The sequence below is a fragment of the Pteropus medius genome, unplaced genomic scaffold (genome assembly GCF_902729225.1).
Source record: "Pteropus medius unplaced genomic scaffold, Ma_sr-lr_union100, whole genome shotgun sequence".
Taxonomy (NCBI): Eukaryota; Metazoa; Chordata; class Mammalia; order Chiroptera; family Pteropodidae; genus Pteropus; species Pteropus medius.
Window position 1 is genome coordinate 1571859 of NW_024342647.1, and position 21595 is coordinate 1593453.

The following is a 21595-nucleotide window of genomic DNA, read 5'->3' on the forward strand; positions in this document are numbered from 1 at the left end:
GTCTTTGGGAGGCATTTCTCCGATTTTCTCTGTTCTTGGCCCGTGCCGTACATTTGGAGGACCCTGACGTCGTGACAGTGAAGAAGAGTTTCTCGTTTTCTCCCTTCAGCTTCTAACGTGGCCTAACTCTCCCCCAGCAGGCGCCTTGCCCCTCGTGTCTGTTAACCTTTTTCAGGACAGTGGAACTGTTCTCACCACGAAACGCAGTAAGGCCTTTTTGTTTTGGGCTCCCCTGGAACCTTCTTGGTTAGAGTTGTCTTGAACTCAGCCTGGCCTGCTGGGAAAATGGAGGTCTCATTGCCACATCGTGTCTGGGGAAAGATTTGTCAGCCTTCCGCTGTCTCCTCCCACTTTCAAAGTGGGAGATGCTCAAAGGTATTTATGCTGCGCTCCAGCCATCTGCTGTCTTTGAGAGACGGAATATTATTGATCTCAGCCTCCAGGGCTCCAGATAATTTTGAAAACCAAGAATATCTGCAGTCCATTTAGGGAGAAACAAGTCTCTTGGTTTCTTTTCTCTAAGGCAGCATTTTTAATAAGCAGCTCATTTTTCACCTACTTCATTTGAGTCGTAAATGGCGAGTTTGTTTGTTCATTTGCCCTTTGAAAAAAAATCTGTTCAGTGTCCCATTATGTCCTTTGGAGAACAGAGGCCTTTTCCTCTTCCCACTCTGAGATCTTAATATCAGCCGATTCAGATTGAGTCATTTGTCAGACTGCGCTTCAATGCGATGTTCCCTGTGAATGGCCTTGTCCTTTGTAGCACAGGCCCCCCATCTTCCCCCGGAATGGGACAGTACAATCCGATCTGCCTGGGAAGGGTGATGCTCCCACAGTAACCTTGAGCTGAGGGAGGGGCGGTCGTTAGGGTTGAGGGTGGGATGGCAAAGAGGGGAGGCCGCCCTTCCCGGGAGCGTGTGCTTCTCCTTTTCTGAGCAGAGTGGGTTCTGGGCCCCATGCCTACCCTCTAGGACCCTCTGAATAGGAAAAGGGAAAAAGAAACCCAAATATGTTTTGTGTTTTTAAAACATGGCGTGTTTTTCTCCAATATTTAACTCACAGCATTACCTAACACTTAGAAAATAGAGAAATTACCCCTAATCCTGTCACTTTAAAACACAGTTAACTAACATTTTAGACTCTTTTCTGTTTGTGTGTATGAACATGTCCACAGCCACTATATATATATATATATATATATGCAGTTTTGTTTCTTTTTTTCCAGTTGCTGTTACGTTACAGCATCGTATCCCATCTTATGAATGCACTGAAATTTAACGAAGTGCCTCACTATTGTTGGAAATGTAGATTGTTTCCAGCGATGCACTCTTTTAAAAATTACCTGATGAATGTCTTTGGACTCAAATCTTTTTCTGGGTTTAGGAATTTTTTTCCTTAGACCATGTTCCCAGATACGTAATCCTCAGGTCAAAAGTGCAGGAAGATGTAGGTATAAAATAGGCCTGTCATTTGTTTTCATGTATCTCCCTCCTATAACTTTTAATTAGACCGAGGGTATAAATAGAAGGAGGCCCTTGATAACAGTTTGTCAGGTTTGTCTTCCAAATGGTTGCTGTCGTGTGGATTCCTCCAGCTGCCACGACACTGCTTTGTCCTGCATGTGGGCAGTTCCCTTAAAAACCATCCAAACAAACAAAAGACCAGGAACAGCTGTTCTTTTGTGTTAAAGTGCCTTTAAAAAATTTCTAACGGGGTTACCCCTATTTCCTTATATGTTTTTCTACTGGTTGTTAATTTATGTGTTGTGGGAAAACACGGTTGAGAACTGACATACAGGAGTGATCTGAGCAGACGGCTGTTTGGTGGCCCCACCACCTAGATTTCCCCTGCCCTTCACCGCTCCATCTTGTCTTTTTGGTAAATTTCGGTGTACAAACATCAGTGCACTTCCCCCTAAATACTTCAACATGCTTATCTTTAACATGTTTATAGTTATTTTTTCTTTTAAGGTTAAATTTATATACAATGAAATGAAGAAACTGTAAGTCTCCATTTGCAAAGTTTTATAATGTATGTACCTCTGTGACCCAAACCTCTATCAAGATCATGTCCCCTCTGGTCAGTTCCCATCCTCACCCCCAGCTACTCTTGTAATTTTATTCTGTCATGGATTAGTTTTGCCTGTACTGGACCTTCACATCCATGGAATCATAAAGTATGTTTTCTTTTTTGTAACACTTTTTCACTTAGCATGTTTTTGAGATTCATCCATTTTGTTATGTGAAGCAACAGTTTGTTCCTTTTTATTGCTAAGTAGTATTCCATTGTTTGGGTATATTAGTTTGTTTATTCATTCTGCTATCGATGGACATTTGGATTGTTTCCAGTTTTTAGATATTATGATTAAAGCTAATATTAATATTCATAGACAGCGGACATATGTTTCCAGTTCTCTTGATGAGCACAGAGGAGTAGAATTCCTGGGTCATAGGGCTACTAGTTTTACAAAAACTGCCAATATTTTTTCCAGAGTAGTTTAACATTTTATACTCTCCCTAACAAGTTTAATAGTCCTAGTTAGTTGATCTATATCACTTGAAGATGTTTTAATCATGAGGGAAGAAGCCAACAGCGGGAGAGGGTTCCTCACCCCAGTTTAGAAACTTTTACACCTTCATAAGTGTACTTACTCATGTCTAGTCTCTTTATTGCTTGATAGTAAGATCTGATTTGCGATCATCAGTTCTGGTTGATCTTGATTGCAGATTTGAATGTAGTTAGGCCGAATACTTTCTGATCCTGAGAAGTTTTCTATACAATGACTTTTTGAGGCCAGTTTGCTTTGTTGATTTTGTTGATTTTTCTTCCTCCCAAACAAGAGTTTCTTCTAAAAGGAACATCAGAAAATTTTAAGTTGGGCTGGGAGAATCAGGGGGAATTGACTAAGTAGGAATTCATTGAATAAAACTGTGGCTTCAGAACCCTGGACATCTCATACATATGACATACCCAGCAAGTGACTCAGCATCTAGTCTGTGGCTTTAATGCTTTGGTGAGATGGGGTTTGGTATAATTTCTGAAATAGTTTTAACCGATGCCCTCCCTGGGTGTGGCCACCTTTCCTCTCATTTTTTATTTGGTGAATCTGAGTATCCCACTCTTCCAGAGAGCTGAGATCTGACCCTCTTAAGAACTTGGTACTGTCCATTCAGTAGAATGCAGAACCTTTAGGATTTACACTTATTTAAAGCATTAGGGATTTATGCACTTTTTATAAATAACTGTCCTTCATTTTCAAAAGCATAAAGTTATCGTCAGGCAAGCCTGATACTCTACTTATTAGCAATGAGGACTTTTTGTCAACAAAATGGCAGTGCTGGCGGGACCGTCCATCTCAGATGCGTGACAGTCCAGTGAGAGGTTTATGCCCTGTGCTAAATAGGAGGAGTGATGCATAAATCAGGCACGCCATCAATTTCGTTTACTGCTTTCTCGCTATTTGATATTTTCAATTCCATCAATAGCTATTTTCCAAAATCTTGTTACTTTTATATAACACGAAAGTGAATTTAGCAATGGCAGAGATGGCGGCAGCACCGCAGACAGCACATTCATCTACAGCAGCTCAGGGAAGGCCGGCGAGGACAGGGGGACATCGCTCCCGTTATTTCTTGGATAATTTGTCCTGAAATTATGCCTGATCCCAGGCAACTGTATGTGATTTACCAGAACTAGCAACCCTAACTCTGGTTAATTTTTATTTCATGGCTTTGGCATTTGTTTCTGCCTCTTTTTTTTTGGTTTGTTTTTTGTTTTGCATTTTTTAAAAAAGCCATCACTGACTTCCCCATACATATTCATGCTGCATCCTTTTTTGGGGTTGCATTTTCACACCATTCCATGCACCATGTAGCTTCCGGCTGGCAAGGAAGACGAGGACACAATCAAAATTGGAGAGGATGTGGAGAATCATTACCGGACTGACCAGCATTTGGAACAGAGTAACAAGGTAAGAACATGGCAGTTAACTCCTTATTCCATCCGCCTCTCTCTGGTCCTAAGCCGGGTCTTCTAGTCGGGAATGAGTCCGATGGGGTTTCTCTTTATTCTGCCTGTATCGAGTCCCTGCTGTGTGCCTGTGGAGAACAAAGAGAGGTGGTCTCTTCCTTCTCGAAAGTTACATTCTGGGTGGCAGAGCCAGTCATGAAACAGCAAACGGACGTTTAGTTGCAAATAAAAACAAGGCTGTTGCAGAATAATGGGCATTGGGTATTGGACCTGGACAGATCTTTAGGGATGTGACCCAACCCATTTGCTTTATGCACTGGAGACTGAGGCCTCTGCGGGAAGGTGGTTGATCCAGGGCACAGCGTAAACCAGTGACAGAGCTGGGACAAGAGCCCTTGTCTCTGGACTGCTGCGAACTCCCAGATCATTCGATTGCAGTGTAAGGAGCCGCTCCTGGGCCCAAACTCCCTTTCTCGGGGTCTTCTGCAATCTCTTGATTGGGACCCCAGCTTAGTGCATCTGGGCGTTGATGAGAATTTGTGCGCTTACAATGTTATTCCAGTCACACCGATACTGAAACTTTGGAGCAAACACTCTCCAAGGTTGAAAGGACCCTACAGACTGGGATGTAGTGGGATGTAGGAGGCTGCAGATTTGACATTTATGGCCTTCAGGGTGTTCAAGTTCATGGAGTAATGAATGAGAAATCATTAAAATGTAGATAGTTATGGAGGGCAGAGCAGTTGAAAGCAGGGGGCTTTGGAATCAGATCTGACTTTGAATCTTAATCACTGTCTCTCTGACCTTGGAGATCACCTTTGCTTAACCCCTAATCCTGAATTTCCCCATCAATGAAAATAATAGTACTTCTTGTTAGCATTGTTTTGATATTTAAATAGAAAGGTATGTACTAAGTGCTAAGTAAATGATAGCAATTACTGTTTTTATTGTTATATTCTAGGTTTTTCTTTCTTGGGAGGTTGCTTCTTTAGATGGATTTAATAACTAGATTGGTGGCAAACAAGATCCTATAAATAACAGCTCATTTGTGTGGGTCTTGTCTTCCATTTGAAAACTTAATCATTTTACAAGTGTGCAGAGAGGGGCGTGATGGCTAGTGTGTATATCACCAGCAGTAATGAAGTCAAGGGGAGTTATTTATAGATCGGTAGGAGAAATTTACAGCTTTGGAAAGGAGAAGAAAGAATGCTACTTGCAGCACCTCAAGACATGCCCAGCACAGGCTTTAACTAGATGCACCCTTGGTACCACTCCTGTGACCTTCAGTGACCCAGGAAGGTGGAACCATAAACAACATCTCCTCGGGAATTAGGAACTCTTCCTCCTTCCTAATGAGACAAATCAGAGTTACGTTAATTAGGATGTATCTGCAGAGAGCAAGTCGGCTTTCTGTTATGTAGTGGGGAGCATACCTCGCAGGGGTGTTTAAGTGCCCAAAGCATTGTTAACAGCGTGGATTCTGTCCCCGCCTTCGGAAGAACTTGCAAGGAGTGGGCCTTGGGCCGGGGGCACACACCGAAGTGGGTAGGACACTGTGCCATGCACACTTAGCGAGTCACCTCATTTTGTTCTCATGGTCACCTTGGGAAGTGGCATTGCTATCCTTATTTTATAGGGGAGAAAAGCAGGGGCGAGGAGAAGTGACACGAACATCTTTGTGCTTTCGCCAGAGCAGCTCGCTCTGAAGGAGGGTGTGTGTGGGCCCGGGCGCCTGAGTCCCTCTCTTCCCTTCGTCTTCGCTCTGGCTGACTTGTACTCGCTCCTTCGCTCTCAGTTTCCATCCTTTTTCTCTCCTCCACGCGCCCCCTGCCCCTCCTCCGTAGTCCATTATTTGACTCAGTATTTTGATTGGCAGATTATGGAGGACTATTCCAAAGGGGGCTGCAAAAATGGATATTTGAGGCACACGGATTCCCATATTTTAGACTACGATGGAGCCCACAAACCTGGCCGCCCTGGAGACCAGCGTCTGGAGGAGAGCGAGCTCATGAACCTGCTCGCCCCTTTCTTCAACGAGAAGGCCACGTTGTTATTGGAATCCAGGTAGACGTGGGGTCCAGGCACGGCTTTATCTCTAGTTGGAGGGAAGAACAAACGCTCGCTTTGCTAAATGGCTTTAGATGACGGTGCTGTTTGATTTACCTGAAAGAGCTTCTGAAATGACTTGGAAGGAATCTTGCCAGTCATGCAATTAAGTCATTAGGGTGCATGCTAGTGGCTGTGACGGGACTTCAGCAAAGCCTCATGCGGGCCCATTATAAAGAGGAGAAAGAAAGCTTTCCTCTAAAATTATTCCTGGGAGCCCCGAAAAGGGCCGTCTGGCTGTCAGCGAGAGGAATCACCCCTACTGAAATCTCTTCCAGTTTCTACAACAGCTTAAAAACCGCCATTGTAGTTGTGACTCTGCCGTTTAATGTTGAGCTTGAGCTAAAATTCTCGCTTCATTATATCTGCTGGGAGTCATTCCTATGTGAGGAAACACTACAACACTACAGGGTCTTTTCCTTAAAACGGAGAAACATTTGGTACATTCGTGTTTTTAAAATCGGTCCTTTAGGAGCCAGTTTTCCTCCTCTCATGTCCTTCGGAGTCCGGCTTGGCAGTCGCTTGGGCTTTGGGGCCAGAAGGAGCTGTGCCTTCATCTCTCGGTGCCCCCGCTTCTCTGACCACTTCTGGGGTCGCTGTGGGGGGCGAGGAGAGTGCATTTTCGGAGAATGGCTGGCACGTGGCATGTGCTCGGTGATGAACGTTTCAGTTCTCCCCCCACACAGATTGAGAAACGGAGCCGGGAGCTACTGCCGGTGACTCTGGGCAAGAGCCAGGGACCCTGCCGTTTCTTAACGTCGTTGGTGGGCTAAGCCCCATAGACGTTTCTTTAGCTAAAATGAAAAAAGAATTGAAATATTCTGTTTTCGTGAGCTAACCCTTCCCCAGCCCCTGACACCTGCCTGGCATTTTTCTAGTGTTGAGTCCTCTTGGGGGCCTTGCCCAGTGGCCGTTCTGGTTTGTTATCAAAGGGGGCTAGGTGACCGTCATCAGCGCTTGAGAAATGGAGGATTTCCTTAGGGCCAGGGTCTCTATTGTTGCATCAGAGTTAAGAGGTGCAACTCTCTCTCTCCCCGAGGCCACCCGGGAACGCGCCTGGGCGATTTAAGCCGTGGAAAGGACGATGGGCTGTGTGGGGGGGGTGGGTGAATCGGGTACATGTGCCCCTTTCTAGTGGACAGCAGCTTCTCGGCCCAGCGATTGTTGTCATGCAAACACATGGGCTCAGAGCTTCCAGTCTTTCAGTAGAAGCCCCAAAATTGTATTCTAAATCTCTCGACTTTTAAAAATTTAGACCCAGTTATATTTTTTAAGAGAGCAACTTATGGACTCACACCCTGCAGGCAAGCTTGTGAGTATCTGTGGTTCCGTTTCCTGTTCCCTGCAGGTCCCATAGGTTTCCACGCCGTTTGGGGCCGGTTCTAGTATTGGAACGGGCTTTCTTAAACCAGCCCAAACCCGTTGCCCTAATCTCGTTCTCTGTACAGCTGTCGTTCATGGTGTGCCATTGAATTCCATGACAGAGGAGGCACGGCTTCCGGGGCCCCCCTGAAGTCCTGACCGGGGTCTGCACCCACCCTGGCACATGCACGCTGTGCCAGGGCCCAGGCTGGCACTTCGAGTGAAAAGCCGACTTCATTTTACCCTCACACCAGCTTTGCACGCTGCTGCTGGTGACCTTTTTGCAGACGTGGGAGTTGACATTTGGGGGCTTGGCAGTGCCTTAGAAAATGGTAGGGCTGTTAGAGACTTTTCTAAAGGAATCTTATTAAATGACTCATTGGGATAACCAGGGCCCTGATTGGTCAGAGAAGCGCCAATCTTCTGCCTGGGAACTCCCTCCAGGAGGTAGGTGGCTTTGGCACACTAGAAAAAACAGTTTTGGAGACAGACAGACCTGTGCTCCAGTCCATTTAGACCTTGTGACATAACTCCCCATCTTGGTTTCTTCATCTGTAGTGTGGGTGTGGTTGTGCTAATCTACCCCATTGGCATCGCGTGAAGATTAAGTGAAATAATAGGCATGAAATATAGACTCGGGTTGGTTCTAAGTGGGATTTTGGTGATATTACTGCTTAAATCATGCCCTGCCAATTGCTTCTACCCTTTCCCACTACCCTCAGGGAAAAGTTCATACCATCTGCAAGATACAGCAGCCAGCCCGTGACTCCTGCCCCTGTAGTTGTTGCCGAGTCTGATACCCCAGTGCAGGGTTCCCATAGACGTGGGCCTGAGACATCCCTTCACCCTTTGAGCTCGTCTACCTTCCGGCCCCCCCACCCTAGGGCCTAAGGGGCTAGCAGAGTAGCTGGCCCTAGGAGTCACTCCGATTCAGCTTACCTGTCCGTGAGGATGGAATAAGGAAACAGCTTGTCCAGTAGTCACCTTAGCCTAAATAGTTGTCTTGCACTTGACCAACCAGAGCCATTCATTCATTGGAGGTGGAAGGAAAGGGTCAATACAGGGCCCTGCCTGGCCAGTCCCTCCTCTCCTGTGGTGCTCACTGTGTGTGTGATCCCAGCCCTCCCTTTACTTGCTTCCAATTCGTTTTGTCCCCATTCCCTAGAGGACATGGTCTAGGGTTTTATCACCCTTCCTTACGACCTAGACTTGGCCAGCTATTCATGTTACATGTGATCACATGGCAGGTCGTCCCTTACATATATTTATTATCATTAATTTCAAAATGAGCACCGAACATTGCCCAGCACAAGACTGTTTTGCCGCTTCTCTTCTCCCTCCCTGACTGATGTCCTTGCCTTACATGTCACGGAGAAAACAGGAACAGTTGAACTCAAACCATTTCACTCTTCCCACCAGTACTGCCAGCTTATTTGCCTCTATACCCGTAAACTCCGACTTTCCTGCTGTTGGAATGGAAGAAATAAACATCCCTGCTCCTATTGAAGACCACCCCTCCTCCTGGGCACCCTCTCTTTTCTGCATCATTATTTTTTTCCTATCACTGAATCATTTCCAATAGCATAAGACATGCATTAATAGCAACCATGTGGGAGGTGCTCCTCCTGCCCCCAATTTCACTCAAGCTACTGCCCCGTTTCTTGATTCCCCTTAAAGGCAAGATTGCTTGGAAGAACTGTTTGTATTTACCGTGTCCACTTTCCTTCCTTCCAGTCTCTCTCTGTCCCTTTACCAGTGCTTTCATCCACTCCACCTGTCCAGGTCAGTGACAGTCTCCAAGTCGTGAAATCCAGTGGCCGGGGCAGCCTTTCCGAAGCAGCGGGCCGCTCTGCCTGGCCGTCCGTTCAGGACTCTTCCTGTTTCCTTCTGCCTCACTGGCCTCTCCTCCTCGTTCTCCTTTGCTGCCTCCTCTTCATGCTCGCTGTTGAGTGTCCGAGTGTCCCAGAGCTGTGTTCCCGGCCCCTTTTTTCTCTCTGTATCTTCCGTCTCCCATGGCTTTAGGGTGTGCTACAGGACCACCACGTTTATACCCACAGCCTGGACCATAGTCGTCTGTCTCCTTGACACGTCTCCCTGGGTGTCTCACAGACGCTTGCACGTTTATCCGTCCAGAACCCAACCCCCTGTTCTAATCTCCCGTCTGCTGTTCTTTTCCATGTCAGCTAGTGGGACTGCTGTCTAATTGGCGTAGCTGTAAGTCGTTCCCACGACCCCCGTATCCACCAGCAAGTCCTACGGGGATTCCACCGTCAACGCGGGTCCCCAACTTCACCACTTCACACCTCTTCTCCTACCCTCTTAGTAGCCCACAGCACAGCTTCGGCAGTCCGTGCTCCACAGAGCAGCCAGAGCGATCTTTTAAAAACTGAGATCCGATCGTGTCTCTTCCATGCTTAAAACCCTCCACGAATGTCCACTGCGCTTACAGTAAGCTCAGAGCTTCGTGTCTTGGCTTCTGCCTGTTTCTGTCTTTATCGCTCACCCTCTTGTTCGCTGTGCTCCAGCCTCTCTGACCTTCTTTCTGTTCCTCGAACATCCCAGCTCGTTCTCACCTTGGGGCCTTTGCAGTAGCCATTTCCTCTGCCCTGAATGCTCTCTTCCTAGGTGTACAGGTGACTGGCGGTCACCCAGCTTGGTGTCAGCTCTGTAGAGAGACCTTTCCTGACCCCTCTGTCTAACAGAAACCCATTTCTACACATTGTCTCAGGACTTCTGCCCTTAAGTTGTAGAACTTAATCATTGCCGGACATGATCTTAGTTATCCATGCACGTGTGAATGTCTGTCCCCTTAATGAAACGTAAGCTCCAGCTCCATGATTCTTTTCACCTTGCATTTCCGTTGCCTTCCGTGACCAGTAGGAGGTGCTCAATAAATATTTGAAGGACCGTACAGGCAATGAAAAAGCTCAACATCATAGCAGAGGGTAAAAGTGGAAAACTGGAAAGAGTCCAGTGGCTCTTTGGAATCAGAAAGGCCTGGGTTCCAGTCTTTGCTCTGCATTGAGCCAGGGGATCTGGACTATCTACGAGCCTGCTCCTTCATGTGTGAAATGGGGTTAATGTTAGTCCCCATCTCACAGTCATACTACGAGGACTAAATGCATTTAGTGTATTTAAATGAACTGACATAACGTTAAGTGCTTCATAAATGTCAGTTCCTTTCCCCTTACACCTTCTGTGTAACAAAGATGCTCAGGAAAGGTACATAAACAGTGTTTGGGCCTCTGACAAGACTCTTGGACTGAGCCGTTAGAAAGGTCCTGATTATGGCAGCAGCTTAGTGAACCTGCTGTTCCAGTTTCTAGCCAAGGAACACTTGAAACGTTTTATTTAACATCACCCCCACTTTAGTATAGTATAATGGTCTCTTTCACTACCTTTTACTACTGATTTGTAAAGTCTTTTTCTTGGATTTTATTGTGTGTTGTTTGGTCATGAGTAATGGCATTTCTTTGGCTAACTGAATAGCAATCGTCATTATTTTTAATCTATATTAAGGGAAGGAAGGGAAAGGAAAATTTAGCTTAACATACTTGAAATACCAGAAATATTTTTCAAGTCTGGGTTCACTGAACTTTTAAGTTGGTTTGTATAGTCTAGATGATTCCGTGTTAGAAGTCAAAAATGTACTATACATTTTAATTCTGTTTTTTTTTTATCCTTGTACTTTTTACTCTATTTTTAGTGTTCTGTTTCATTTGAATTGAATGGTCTCTGCCCCAGAGGTAGATGATGGGAACCTAGATATGAGTAAGGGCTCACGCCTGCCATAGAGGGCTCGATGGGGAAGATGGAGTAAGGGTCCCTTCCGAAAGGGCAGCAAAGGTACAGCAGGAGGTAGCTCAGGGTATGTGAAGGGAGTCGGTAGCTGGGGTCTGACTGTCCCACAAGGTTTCCGGAAGTGAGGCAGGCAAGAGAAGCTGCACATGTAGCCCCAACGGGGGCCCGTTCTGTCCCCTCCCCTCCGCTGACTGCCGCCACCTGACCCGCACCTTCTTCTTCCCGGAAGAGCAGCCGCTCTCCAGCTGGCCTCCCCCTCTGTCCTCGCCCCTCACCCCGTTCCTTTTTTCATAACTTTTTGTCTCAATTTTATAACTTTGTTTTTATGAATTTTTTTCTCATATCTTAAGGTGATTTAAACATACTTGTTTTAAAGTCTTCAGTTTGCTGTATTACTTTTATTTCCTCGGTGTGAACTCTCATTTGCTGGATTGTCTGTCTTTCACGATAGTAGATTTTGTTGGTCAGTTTGCTTTGCCTTGTTAATAGCTCTGCGCAGTTTCCCTCCCTTCCTCCTCCCTGAGTGGTGGTTTTGAAGTTGCCTCGGCTTGGCTTTCTGGGTCTTACCGTAGGGCTTATGAAATTGGCATGGTACTCCTTCTACCGTGGGAGTTAAATTTCTGGCCCCACTGCTTTCTACAGATGCCCCCCTTCTCATGACCTTGGGTCTTTTCTCCTTCTGACCTTTGGATAGATTTTATCTTGATTTTGAATCTCGTAGTACACCTCAGAACATTTTGTTGTCATGTATTTTTGCTGTCCTTTACATGTGTATAGAACAGAGGAGGAGGCGCTCCTGTGTGTACTCACAGCACCTTCTTGACGGGAGGTGTCTCCATTCATTCTTTACAGCACAGCCAGAGTCGCCTCCTCAGAACATGTGCGTCACCATGCTGCTCGCGTGCACAGAGCCTTGCAGTGGCTCTCCTTAGCATGGCTGGGTTCTCCCCTGCCTCACGTTCTAGCCTCACCTCCTTGTTCTCCAGTGTCTTGACTCTGTTCATATTGTTTTTCGTGCTTAGGATGTTCCACTTCCTTTTCTCCTGGCTGGGCCTGTTGACTCTAGAATCCCTTTTCTGACATTCCTCTTGCACCCCGGGATGATCGCTCCCTAGCCCTCCCGGACGCGCACAGTGCCCGTGTTTTAGTTCTTACCTGGCAGAGGAGTGACCTGTGTACATACCTGTCTCCAGCAGCAGTCTGAGTCCTTACAGGCAGTTCTGCACCTCCAATGCCCATTACATTGCCTGGCACAAGAAACACCTGAGTCCCCAGGAAAGCAGAACCCGAGATAAGGCCTTAAGTGTATGTGGTTTATTTGGGATGTTGACTCTAGGGAGCAGAAAGGAGAGATCGGGGCGAGGAACATAGAAATGGAGGCCAAGCTGATAAGGGTACGTTACTGATCTAGCGACTGCTGTGGGCAGCTGGGGCTCAGTCCTCTTGGGCACCCTGTGAGGGACAGCATAGACTGTGCCTTAGTGTTGTCCCTCCCAAGGATGGGCGACTGGGACCTTTACCCAACGGCTCTCTCCCCCCACTGCTTAAGGGTTCCCCGCCCTAGGTATAAACTGGTGCGCACTTCCACACTGCTCTGCTGACTGGCTCACATTGCTCTGGCGATGGCCCAAGGCAGCAGAGAGATGCAAGGAGTGCTTGAGGTGGGACCGTCTGCGTCTGCGGGAGCTGTCCACACAGCTGCAGCTGGAATCTAGGGAGGCCTAGGGCATGTGGCAAGGGGCGTGAAAAGCATCTGCTACCCATATACTCGTTTAATCCTCATAGCTGTCCTATGGAGGAAGACTTAGCCAATTTTCATAGAATCACAGTTAGAATTTGAAGCCATTTTTGTCCGATTTCAAAGCCACTGCTCCTTCTATTAAGAGCAGTTTGCAGCATCCTTTCATTCAGTACCTACTGACTGAGCACCAGTTGTGCACCGTAATGGAGCAGGTCACTGATGGGTCTATCAGGTTGGACAGGGTCATCCAAAGCCATGCTTTCCCCCTGGATGCAGGAATGGGGCCAGGAGGTGGGTGGACCTTGAAATTGTCATGAAGACTTTATGACCCTGTTTGCTCCTTTCTAGGCTCAGCCTGTGTCCATATAGTCACGTGGCCCCCTCACTTGCTGTGTACTTATGTCAAATCAGTCCTCTTCTTATCCATGAAATAGACATGATAGTACCTACCTTGTATGGGTGTCGTGAGGTGACATGGGATCACATACTTGGTGTGGGTCCTGGCACATGGTAGGTGCTTGCTGTGTTTAGTTTAAATAGAATCTGGGCCGTTAGTGGGAAAAATTGGGAAACTCGGTAAGTGACAAGGCCACTGCAGAAAGCTTAGTTCTTCCGTTCTTTCCCTTTCGGAAAAACAGGCCTGACCTTCTGAAAGTGCTCCGTGAACTGCTTCTGGAACCAGTATGTGTGACAGAGCAGGAAGTTTCCAGAGAACACCTCGATGGCAAAACCGAGAAGACACTTAAGCAGATGGCTTTTCAGTTACAAGGAGAACTTGGACGTTTCATCCAAGCCAACTCATTGTCCCGGCCACATGACGAACCGGAGCTGTCCAAGGTGGAGCTGAAAGATGCCTCGGTGCAGACGGTGGCCACGGAGGGCGGCAGGCTCAGACTCCGACGAGGAGAAGACAAGCGAGAGGCCTGGGGAGAGAAACTGGCAGGCGCCGCGGTGGGTGCTGAGCCTCGGCCCGAGAACATGCGGAGGGCGCCCTGGCGTCAGGCCACTCGCCTTTCCTTCCCCAGCGCGACCGACAAAGTGAGCTTTCCCACTCATTGCTTACGTTGCAGAAACAGGAAACTTAGAGTCACTTCTGCTCCCACTGCTTTTTTTTTGATTTATATAAAATCTGGTGTCTCCCTCTTCCTGCACTTATCCTGGCCTCTACCTAGAGGTGTGTGTCTGCCCTAACCTTCCCCAAAGTAGTACTAACGTTTTCCCCTTCTCTCTCTCCTTCCCCATCTCTCTCCTACCTTATTTATCTATCGATCATGACATTTATGTGTTTTCCTTATTCAGGTGGAGTCATGTTCGTACATCTGTCCACGTTAGGCATCAGGACTGTCTTTCCTTGTAATGGCTGTGTATGATTCCGTTGTGCAGAATGTGCCTACATGTATATAATTTTCACCTTTCGACGGACGTTTACTTTTGCAGGTTGCAGTAGAATTGCAATGACCTGACTTGAGTAGAGACAGGAAGCTAGGTGTCAGTTTCTGCAGACTTTGTATCTGAGAGCTGCTGTTCTGTGGACTTTGTCTACATTCTCTAATCCTCACAACACCCTTCAGAGATGACGAAGCCAGACCCCGAGTGCCCGTGCTTCGCCTGCAGTGAAGGGGCTGCGCTGGGACCCTCAGCTGTGCCCGACTGCTCAGCCATGCCCTTTCCCTGGGTCAGGCCACTTTCCAGCCCTTGCTGGCCTGAAGTGGTGGAGTTCACTTTTGTTGAGTGAATGTCTGCATTTTGCTTTAGTCAAGATGCTGTCTCTGAGCTTCTCCTCAGATACCATCAGATATGCCAGATTATTAAAAACCAGACTCTCTTGACTATGTTTGATTAGACCTTTTGCTAAAACCCTCCTGGGAGGAGGGTTTGGGTTGAGAGTCCCGTAACAGGGAGATGTGAGTGTTTTGATAGAGAAGGAAATAGGTCATGTTTTTAACAGAGCTCCAGTGATGGCTGTTGGTATTCCTGTTTGTGATGCGTGTTTTGTATCTGAGAAATCAGCTGTACGTACTGCTTTCTAGCACCAGAATGGAGAATTAAGTTTATTTTCTGACCACTAAATGACTGCTTTTGTACATACCAAAGAGAGTTAGATATATCATTAACAAAATTGCTTTTGATTGTTTTAAATTATGCACCAAAACCGTAATTTCTAGAACAGGGCTTTCTAAAGATATCAAAAAAAAAAAAAAAGACACTGCCATTATATTAATGGTACTCGAGATGCAGATTTGTGCAATTTGGTTAGAATTAGAAATGCTCTCATCTGCCTGGCTCTTGTAGTCTGTACCTAAATATTAGGAAAAGTAGATTTTTCTCTCCTATTTGTGTGAGAGATATCATCCTATATTCAGGAAAATTGGATAATTGAATGAACTTAATTTACCCAAATATATTGAAAAAAAAATTTTTTTAAGTTCGGAGTTATCCTCTTTGCTTGTGTTTATTTGCAACTGTGTTTATTTTTTAGCATCTGCTGTGTGTGCCAGGATTGTGCTAGATATCTATACATATTTACACATCACATTTAATCTCTCAATAAGCACACAAGTTAGGTAAGTGTTAACTATATTTTACATATGAAAAAATATAGGCCCTGCAAGCTCAGAAAGTTGTCCAGAGTGACTCAGCTCTTACGGAGAGTAGTACGGATATCAACCGAAGTCCTGTTTTCGAGGTGGACGGGGATGTCACAACGCTGCCTTTCTCAGGGAGGGCGGAGCTCTCTCGTCACCATTGCAGCCTCCAGCCTGTGCAAAGTAGGACAAAACCGAAATGATTTTCTTTGTGGTCTTTGGTGATGCAGTGAATCAGTAATCCCAAAGCTTAAGAACATCATTGCAGCCCAAGAGTGAAGTGAGGTTGTTCAGTTTTAGAGACAAGAGGATGGACTTTAGAGATACACCTGTGATTGCATCGGTTCTGGCCACTGACCTGCTCTGAGTCCTCAAGTAAGTCACCTGACCTTTCTCAGCGGCTCACAAAGGGTCGCTGTAACCTAGACCCGAGGCCGGCATGATGGTTAAGCGAGGTCATCTGTGGCAAGTGCCTCGTGCGTGGTAAGAGCTCAGCTTGTGTGCTTTCCTGGCTCCCTTCCGTTTCCAAGCGAGAAGTTCCATGATGACGTCTTTAATAAGGTGGTAAGTGGGACTCTGTTCAGTGTCCATAAGGTAGCATTTTGTGCGGTGTTATTTTAGAACCGGCATTGGGTTGACTGACGGCAGTCTTCCAGCCTGAAATTGGCTTTGGCATTTGTGCACTTGCAGATATCTTTTCTGCTGCCATCTGACACACAGATTTGGATCCAAGAATAAAGATTGGTGGAGACTGAGGACCAAGCAAATGACTGTTATTTTGCAGTCCTCTTTGATGAGGCGTCCACCTCCTCCCAACTGGCCCCCTTCACCACCACCAGCTGTTCCTGTCCTCGAACCTGGTCTCTCCTCTTCCCTGGAATTCCAGGATGGAACGTGCCTCACTTTTCTTAACTGAGCAAGTAGAGTCCGAAGAGCTAGCTTGAGGTCCAGCTGTCTGACCTTGTTGAATGACATCGACTGGTTGTTTGACATCTCAGTTCTTTGTCTGGAAAATAGGCATGATAGCTTCTCTTATTCTGTGAGCCCTGGGAATACGAAGTTTACTTCAGGATTATGGGAGAATGTGCTTGAAAGCGTTTCACGTTGTAGAATGTGCAAGAAGGGGCTTTTCCTGTTTTTTCCTTCTTGAAGGACTTTGCTGATTTCCTCATCCCCAGGATCCCAAACATTTCCATATAGTTTCAGGTTCCTTCTCTTCCACTTAAAGAAATTTTTAGAAATAATAGCTTTATTTAGATATAATTCGCATGTTATAGAATTCATCCATTGAAAGCGTAAACGCAGTGGAGTTTTAAAAATATATTCATAGAGCTGAGCAATCATTATCATAATCAGTTTTAGAACATGTTCATTATCTCCAAAGAAACCCTGAACCTGTCACTTCCCATTTCCCCCTGACCTGCCACCCAGTAGCAGGTAACCGCTGATCTACTTTCTGTCTTCATGTGTTTACCTGTTCTGGATATTTCATATAAATGGAATCAGATAACCTGTGATCTTTGGCGACTGGCTTTTTCCACTCAGGTTCATTCATGGTGTAGTCTGTATCAGTACTTCATTTATGTTTATTGTCGAACGATAGCCCATTGTATGAATATCATGCATTTTATCTATCCATTCATTAGTTGACAGACATTTGGATTGTTTCCACTTTTTGACTATTATGAATAATGTTGCCGTAAACTTTCATGTGCAGGTTTTGTGAGTACATAGGTCTTCATTTCTCCCAGGTATGTACCTGGGGGTGGAATTACTGGGTCACAGAGAAACCCTATGTTTAACCTTTCAAGGAACTACCAGACTGTTTTCTGAAGCAGCTGTACCTGGTTTACAGTTTCACCAGTAAATTGACAGTTCCAATTTCTCCACATCCTCGCCAACCCTTGTTATTATCTTTTTCATTATAGCTGTCAGAATGAGTAGGAAGTAGCAGTGTTTCATTGTAATTTGATTTATGTTTCTCTGATGACTAATGAATTCAAGCATCTTTTCATGTGCCTGTTGGCCATATACGTATCTCCTTTTGAGAGATATCTATCAGAATTTATGCTCATCTTTTAATTGGATTATTTTTATTTTTATTACTGAGTCGTAATAGTTCTTTAGGTAGCTTAGATTCAATCCTTCTCCACAGTGTTTAAATATGTTTAAAATTTCCCCACTTGAAAGACACCTCCTTTTGGCTTGAGTTATTGTTTGCATGTTTATTCCACAAGTAGTCATTGAGTACCTACTATATACTAGTTCTTGTGCTAGAAGCTGTGGATAGGGTATGACCAAGAAATGCAGTGTCCCCAAACTGTGGAGCAGAAGATACAGAAAGAACAAGTCATCGCAGAGGCATTTAATTAGAATGGTACTAATGTTCTCTCCAGAGAATTATAGGGGACGGTGAGGATGTAACAGGGAGACCTGACCTAGTCTGGGAAATCAAGGCCCATTCTCTAAGGAAGGCACATTTGAGCTGAGTCCCGATGACTGTATTGGGATCAGTGGGAGAGGCAGGGTGGTAAGAAAGAGTATCCTGGGCAGGAGAGACAGCATATGCCAAGGCCCTGAGGTGGAAGGAACGTAACATGTGGAGGAACGATACAGGGTGAGCGTGTGGCGGGAGAGGGGCCGTAACTCAGGCTGCAGGTCAGGCACAACATGTAGGCTGTGGTAAGGACCGTGACTCTGTCATAAGAGAACTGGGAAACAGTTAAAATAGTTTTAAGCAGAGGAGAAGAATGGTAGGTTTGCCTCTTCTGCCGCATTATGGAGAGTGGGTTAGAAAGGGCCAGAATGAATGTGGGGGACACTCCTGAGGCCGTGGCTGTGGCCCAGTGAGGGCCAACAGCGTCTTGGAGCTGGGTGGTGGCAGTAGAGAATGGGAAGGGGTGAAAGAAATCAGAGACAAGTCGGGGGTTGGAATTAGCGGAACCTGGCGAGAGATGAAGTTTTTGATGACTATAAAGGGAAGTTTAAAAAGGACTCCCAGGTTTTTGGCTTGTGCAGTGAGTGCATGGTGGTGTGAGTCACCAAGACAGAGATTGCTGAAGTGGTGTGATAGAATGAAAGAGTTGAGTTGTCAGTTGACTTTGGAGCCCCTGCGAGCCACTGAAAGTGAAGATGTCTAGGATAGGCAGGTCAGGAGCTTTGGGCACGGGACGTGTTTATTGGATCAGTGACCCAGTAGCTGCCGAACACTTTAGTCAGGGGGGTTCTGGTGGACTAGCAGGGGCGGGAGGCAGGTTGGCTTGGATTGAGGAATGGGTGGGAAATGAGGAAATAGGTAAAGAGCAAGAAAATGTTTTCCAGGAGATTGCGTTGGACCAGGGACTGCCATATACTGAGCTTCTGGAATGTCCAGAGAAACAGTGGGCCAGGGCCAGGAGGGTGTCGAGGAGAAAAAGCTTGGCACCTGCCAGTCAGAGGAAGGACAGCAGACTGGAGGCAAACATAGAATGCCGTTCCAGGAACTGGAAGTCTGGACAGCGGTTTGAATTCTGTTTTTCAAGGTTGTTTTTCATGAGAACATTGACTGTGCGGCCAAGGCAAGTATATTCAGTGTTGTATACGTGTGTGTTTTCAGGATGCTAAAAAGTCCCGCTTGCCCATCCTCGTAAAACCATCCCGGTCGTCAGGAAGCGTGTCTCGGACCCCGGCCATGCAGGAGGTGGTGGCCCAGCTGCAGGGCCAGGTCTCGGAGCTGCAGGAGGAGCTAAAGGAGTTTAAAACTCGCAATAAGCAACTTCACCAAAAGTTAATTCTGGCCGAAGCGGTGATGGAGGGGAGGCCAGCGCCAGACAAAACGCTACCGAAAGGTAAGCACCGAGAAAAATGTGTTCTCCGCCAGCTGGATGAACGACCCTCTAGAACTGCTCGAAATGTCAGCCTTGTTGTTTAAAATTGCAGTAAGTTGGAGTATAAATTTCACAAATTGCAGTGATTAATCTTGACTCTTGACAAATACACAATCAAGAGAACTCAATAAGGAAAATGGATCTATTGTTTTTGTTTTATTCCGGAGTCTGGATGAAGGGGGCTTGCAGTGCTCTCAGGTCTTGTGCGGTCACCTCTCCCTTCGTTTGGGATTGTCCTCAGGGGCCCAGTTGTGGGGCGACTTGAGTCTGGGCTTCCTTTCTGACTTTGTGGAGGCCTTGGGCACGTGGCGTTGGGTCTGTATGGCAGGGTCCTCTTGGTAGGGTTCTTTGGAATGCCCAGGGCTGGTTCCACACCCCGCTGGCCTATGCCTTCCTCTGGACGCGACCCCTGGGACAAAGGGTCAAGGTTAGACTCCGTAGACTCGGAGGGGGCACCTCAGTGGGGTCCTCTAGTCTGGGATCGTGACCGCCGTCCCTTTGAGAAGCTGAAGGAAGCTGAGGGCGCTCTCAGCACATGGGTGGGGTCGAACGCCGTTTTCAGAGGGTTCGTGAATCCACAAAAGTACTTACGTCGACTCCTGGTTTTGAACTTCTGCTCTAAGCAAATGCCAGCAGCCCACTGTAACAAGAACAACAGCAGCAATCTCTTCTTTATCTGTTCAAAAAGTGCGTATTAAACCCTCCTGTGTGCCAAGCACTGTCGTAGTCACTGGGGAGATAAGAGTGAACAAAACCCACGAAGTCTACGTCTAGCTTACATTCTTGTGGGCGGAGAAAGACAATAAGCTGATAAACAGGTATGTGATATGTGAGACGATGAGGGCTGTGGAGGAAAATAAAGTGGGGGTAGGGGGTGGGTAGTGAGGAGTGGGAGTAGGGCCTGCCGGTGTACGTGGAACGTTCGGGAGAACCTTCCTGGTGAGGCGGTAGCTAAACAAACTGAGAGGAAACGAGGGGCCTGGGCATCTTGGGAAGTGCCTTCCTGGCAGAAGGAACAAGGGCGAAGGGCCTGATGTTGCTCTGAGCTTGAGAAGCTGGACGAGTAGGGAGGAGGCCAGTTACCTGTCCGGAGTGGAGCGAGAAGGAGGGAGAGGGAGAGGCACGGCCGGGAGCAGATGGAGCAGGCCCTCGCAGGCTCTTCCAGCGCTTTGTCTTTGGCTGTAGGTAAGGTCGCAAGCTGTCGGAGGGTTTTGAGCAGCAGAGAGACATGATCTGACTTGAGCTTTAAAGCAGGGATTGCGAAACCACGGCCCGTGGGCCACGCTTGCTGCCTGTGTTTGTAAGGTTTCACGGGGACACAGCCACACTCAGTCATTTGCGGATTGTCTATAACCGCTTTTGCACTACGAGGGCAGAGTTGAGTCATTGTGGTAGAGACCCTGTGGCTCATAAAGTCTAAACTATTTATTTTTTGGTTTTTAAGCTGACTTCTGCTGTAAAGAATCACTTTTAACGTGAGCCATTGGAAGGATGGAGTTGGCATACACTGAGATGGGAACACGGCAGCGGGGGCGGGCACTGTGTGAGAGGCCAGCTGACCATCCCCATGGGTGACCATCCCAGTGGGCTACCGTCCCAGTGGGTGACCATCCCCGTGGGTGGCCGTCCTGGTGGATGACTGTCCCCGTGGGCGACTGTCCCAGTGGGCGACCGTCCCAGTGGGCGACCATTCCCCTGGGGATGTCAGGTAGGCAGTCAGGTGGACACGTCCGGAGTCAAGGGGAGAGGTCTGGCTGGAACTGTAAACTTAGGAAAGATCGACATATTCCCTGCGTTTGAAGCTGTGGACTTGGAGACATAGGGAGTAGGCCCAGGAATTGAGCCTGGGGCTTTCCAGAAGGCGGAGGTCGGACTGAGAAGGAGCGGCCAGTGAGGCGGGAGGGGAGCCCTAGAGGATGACGCCCAGAAGCCGAGTGAGGAATGGATTAGCTGTGTCAAGTATCGCCAATCAGACGAGCGAGACGAGGACTGAGGATCGGCCTTGGGGTCTAGCAGTGGGGGTGTCCTTGGTCACTTTGAAGGGAGCTGTTTCTGTGGAGCTCCCTTCTGGCCTGGGTTCCAGAGAGGACGCAGGGGAGCAGTTGGAGACAGCAGGGACAGGCAGCACTGAGGAATTTCACTGTCAAGGGGTGCAGAGAAGCAGG

At 47.0% G+C, this 21595-nt stretch overlaps 1 protein-coding gene across 1 annotated transcript in view; it reads left to right on the forward strand.

Moving 5' to 3' along the window:
• Positions 1-21595, forward strand: part of CDK5RAP2 (CDK5 regulatory subunit associated protein 2) — a 155903-nt gene that overhangs the window by 85244 nt on the left and 49064 nt on the right. Inside the window, 4 exon segments of the mRNA XM_039866749.1 lie at positions 3875-3970; positions 5846-6033; positions 13618-14017; positions 19160-19391. Coding sequence (XP_039722683.1) covers positions 3875-3970; positions 5846-6033; positions 13618-14017; positions 19160-19391 — 916 coding nt within the window.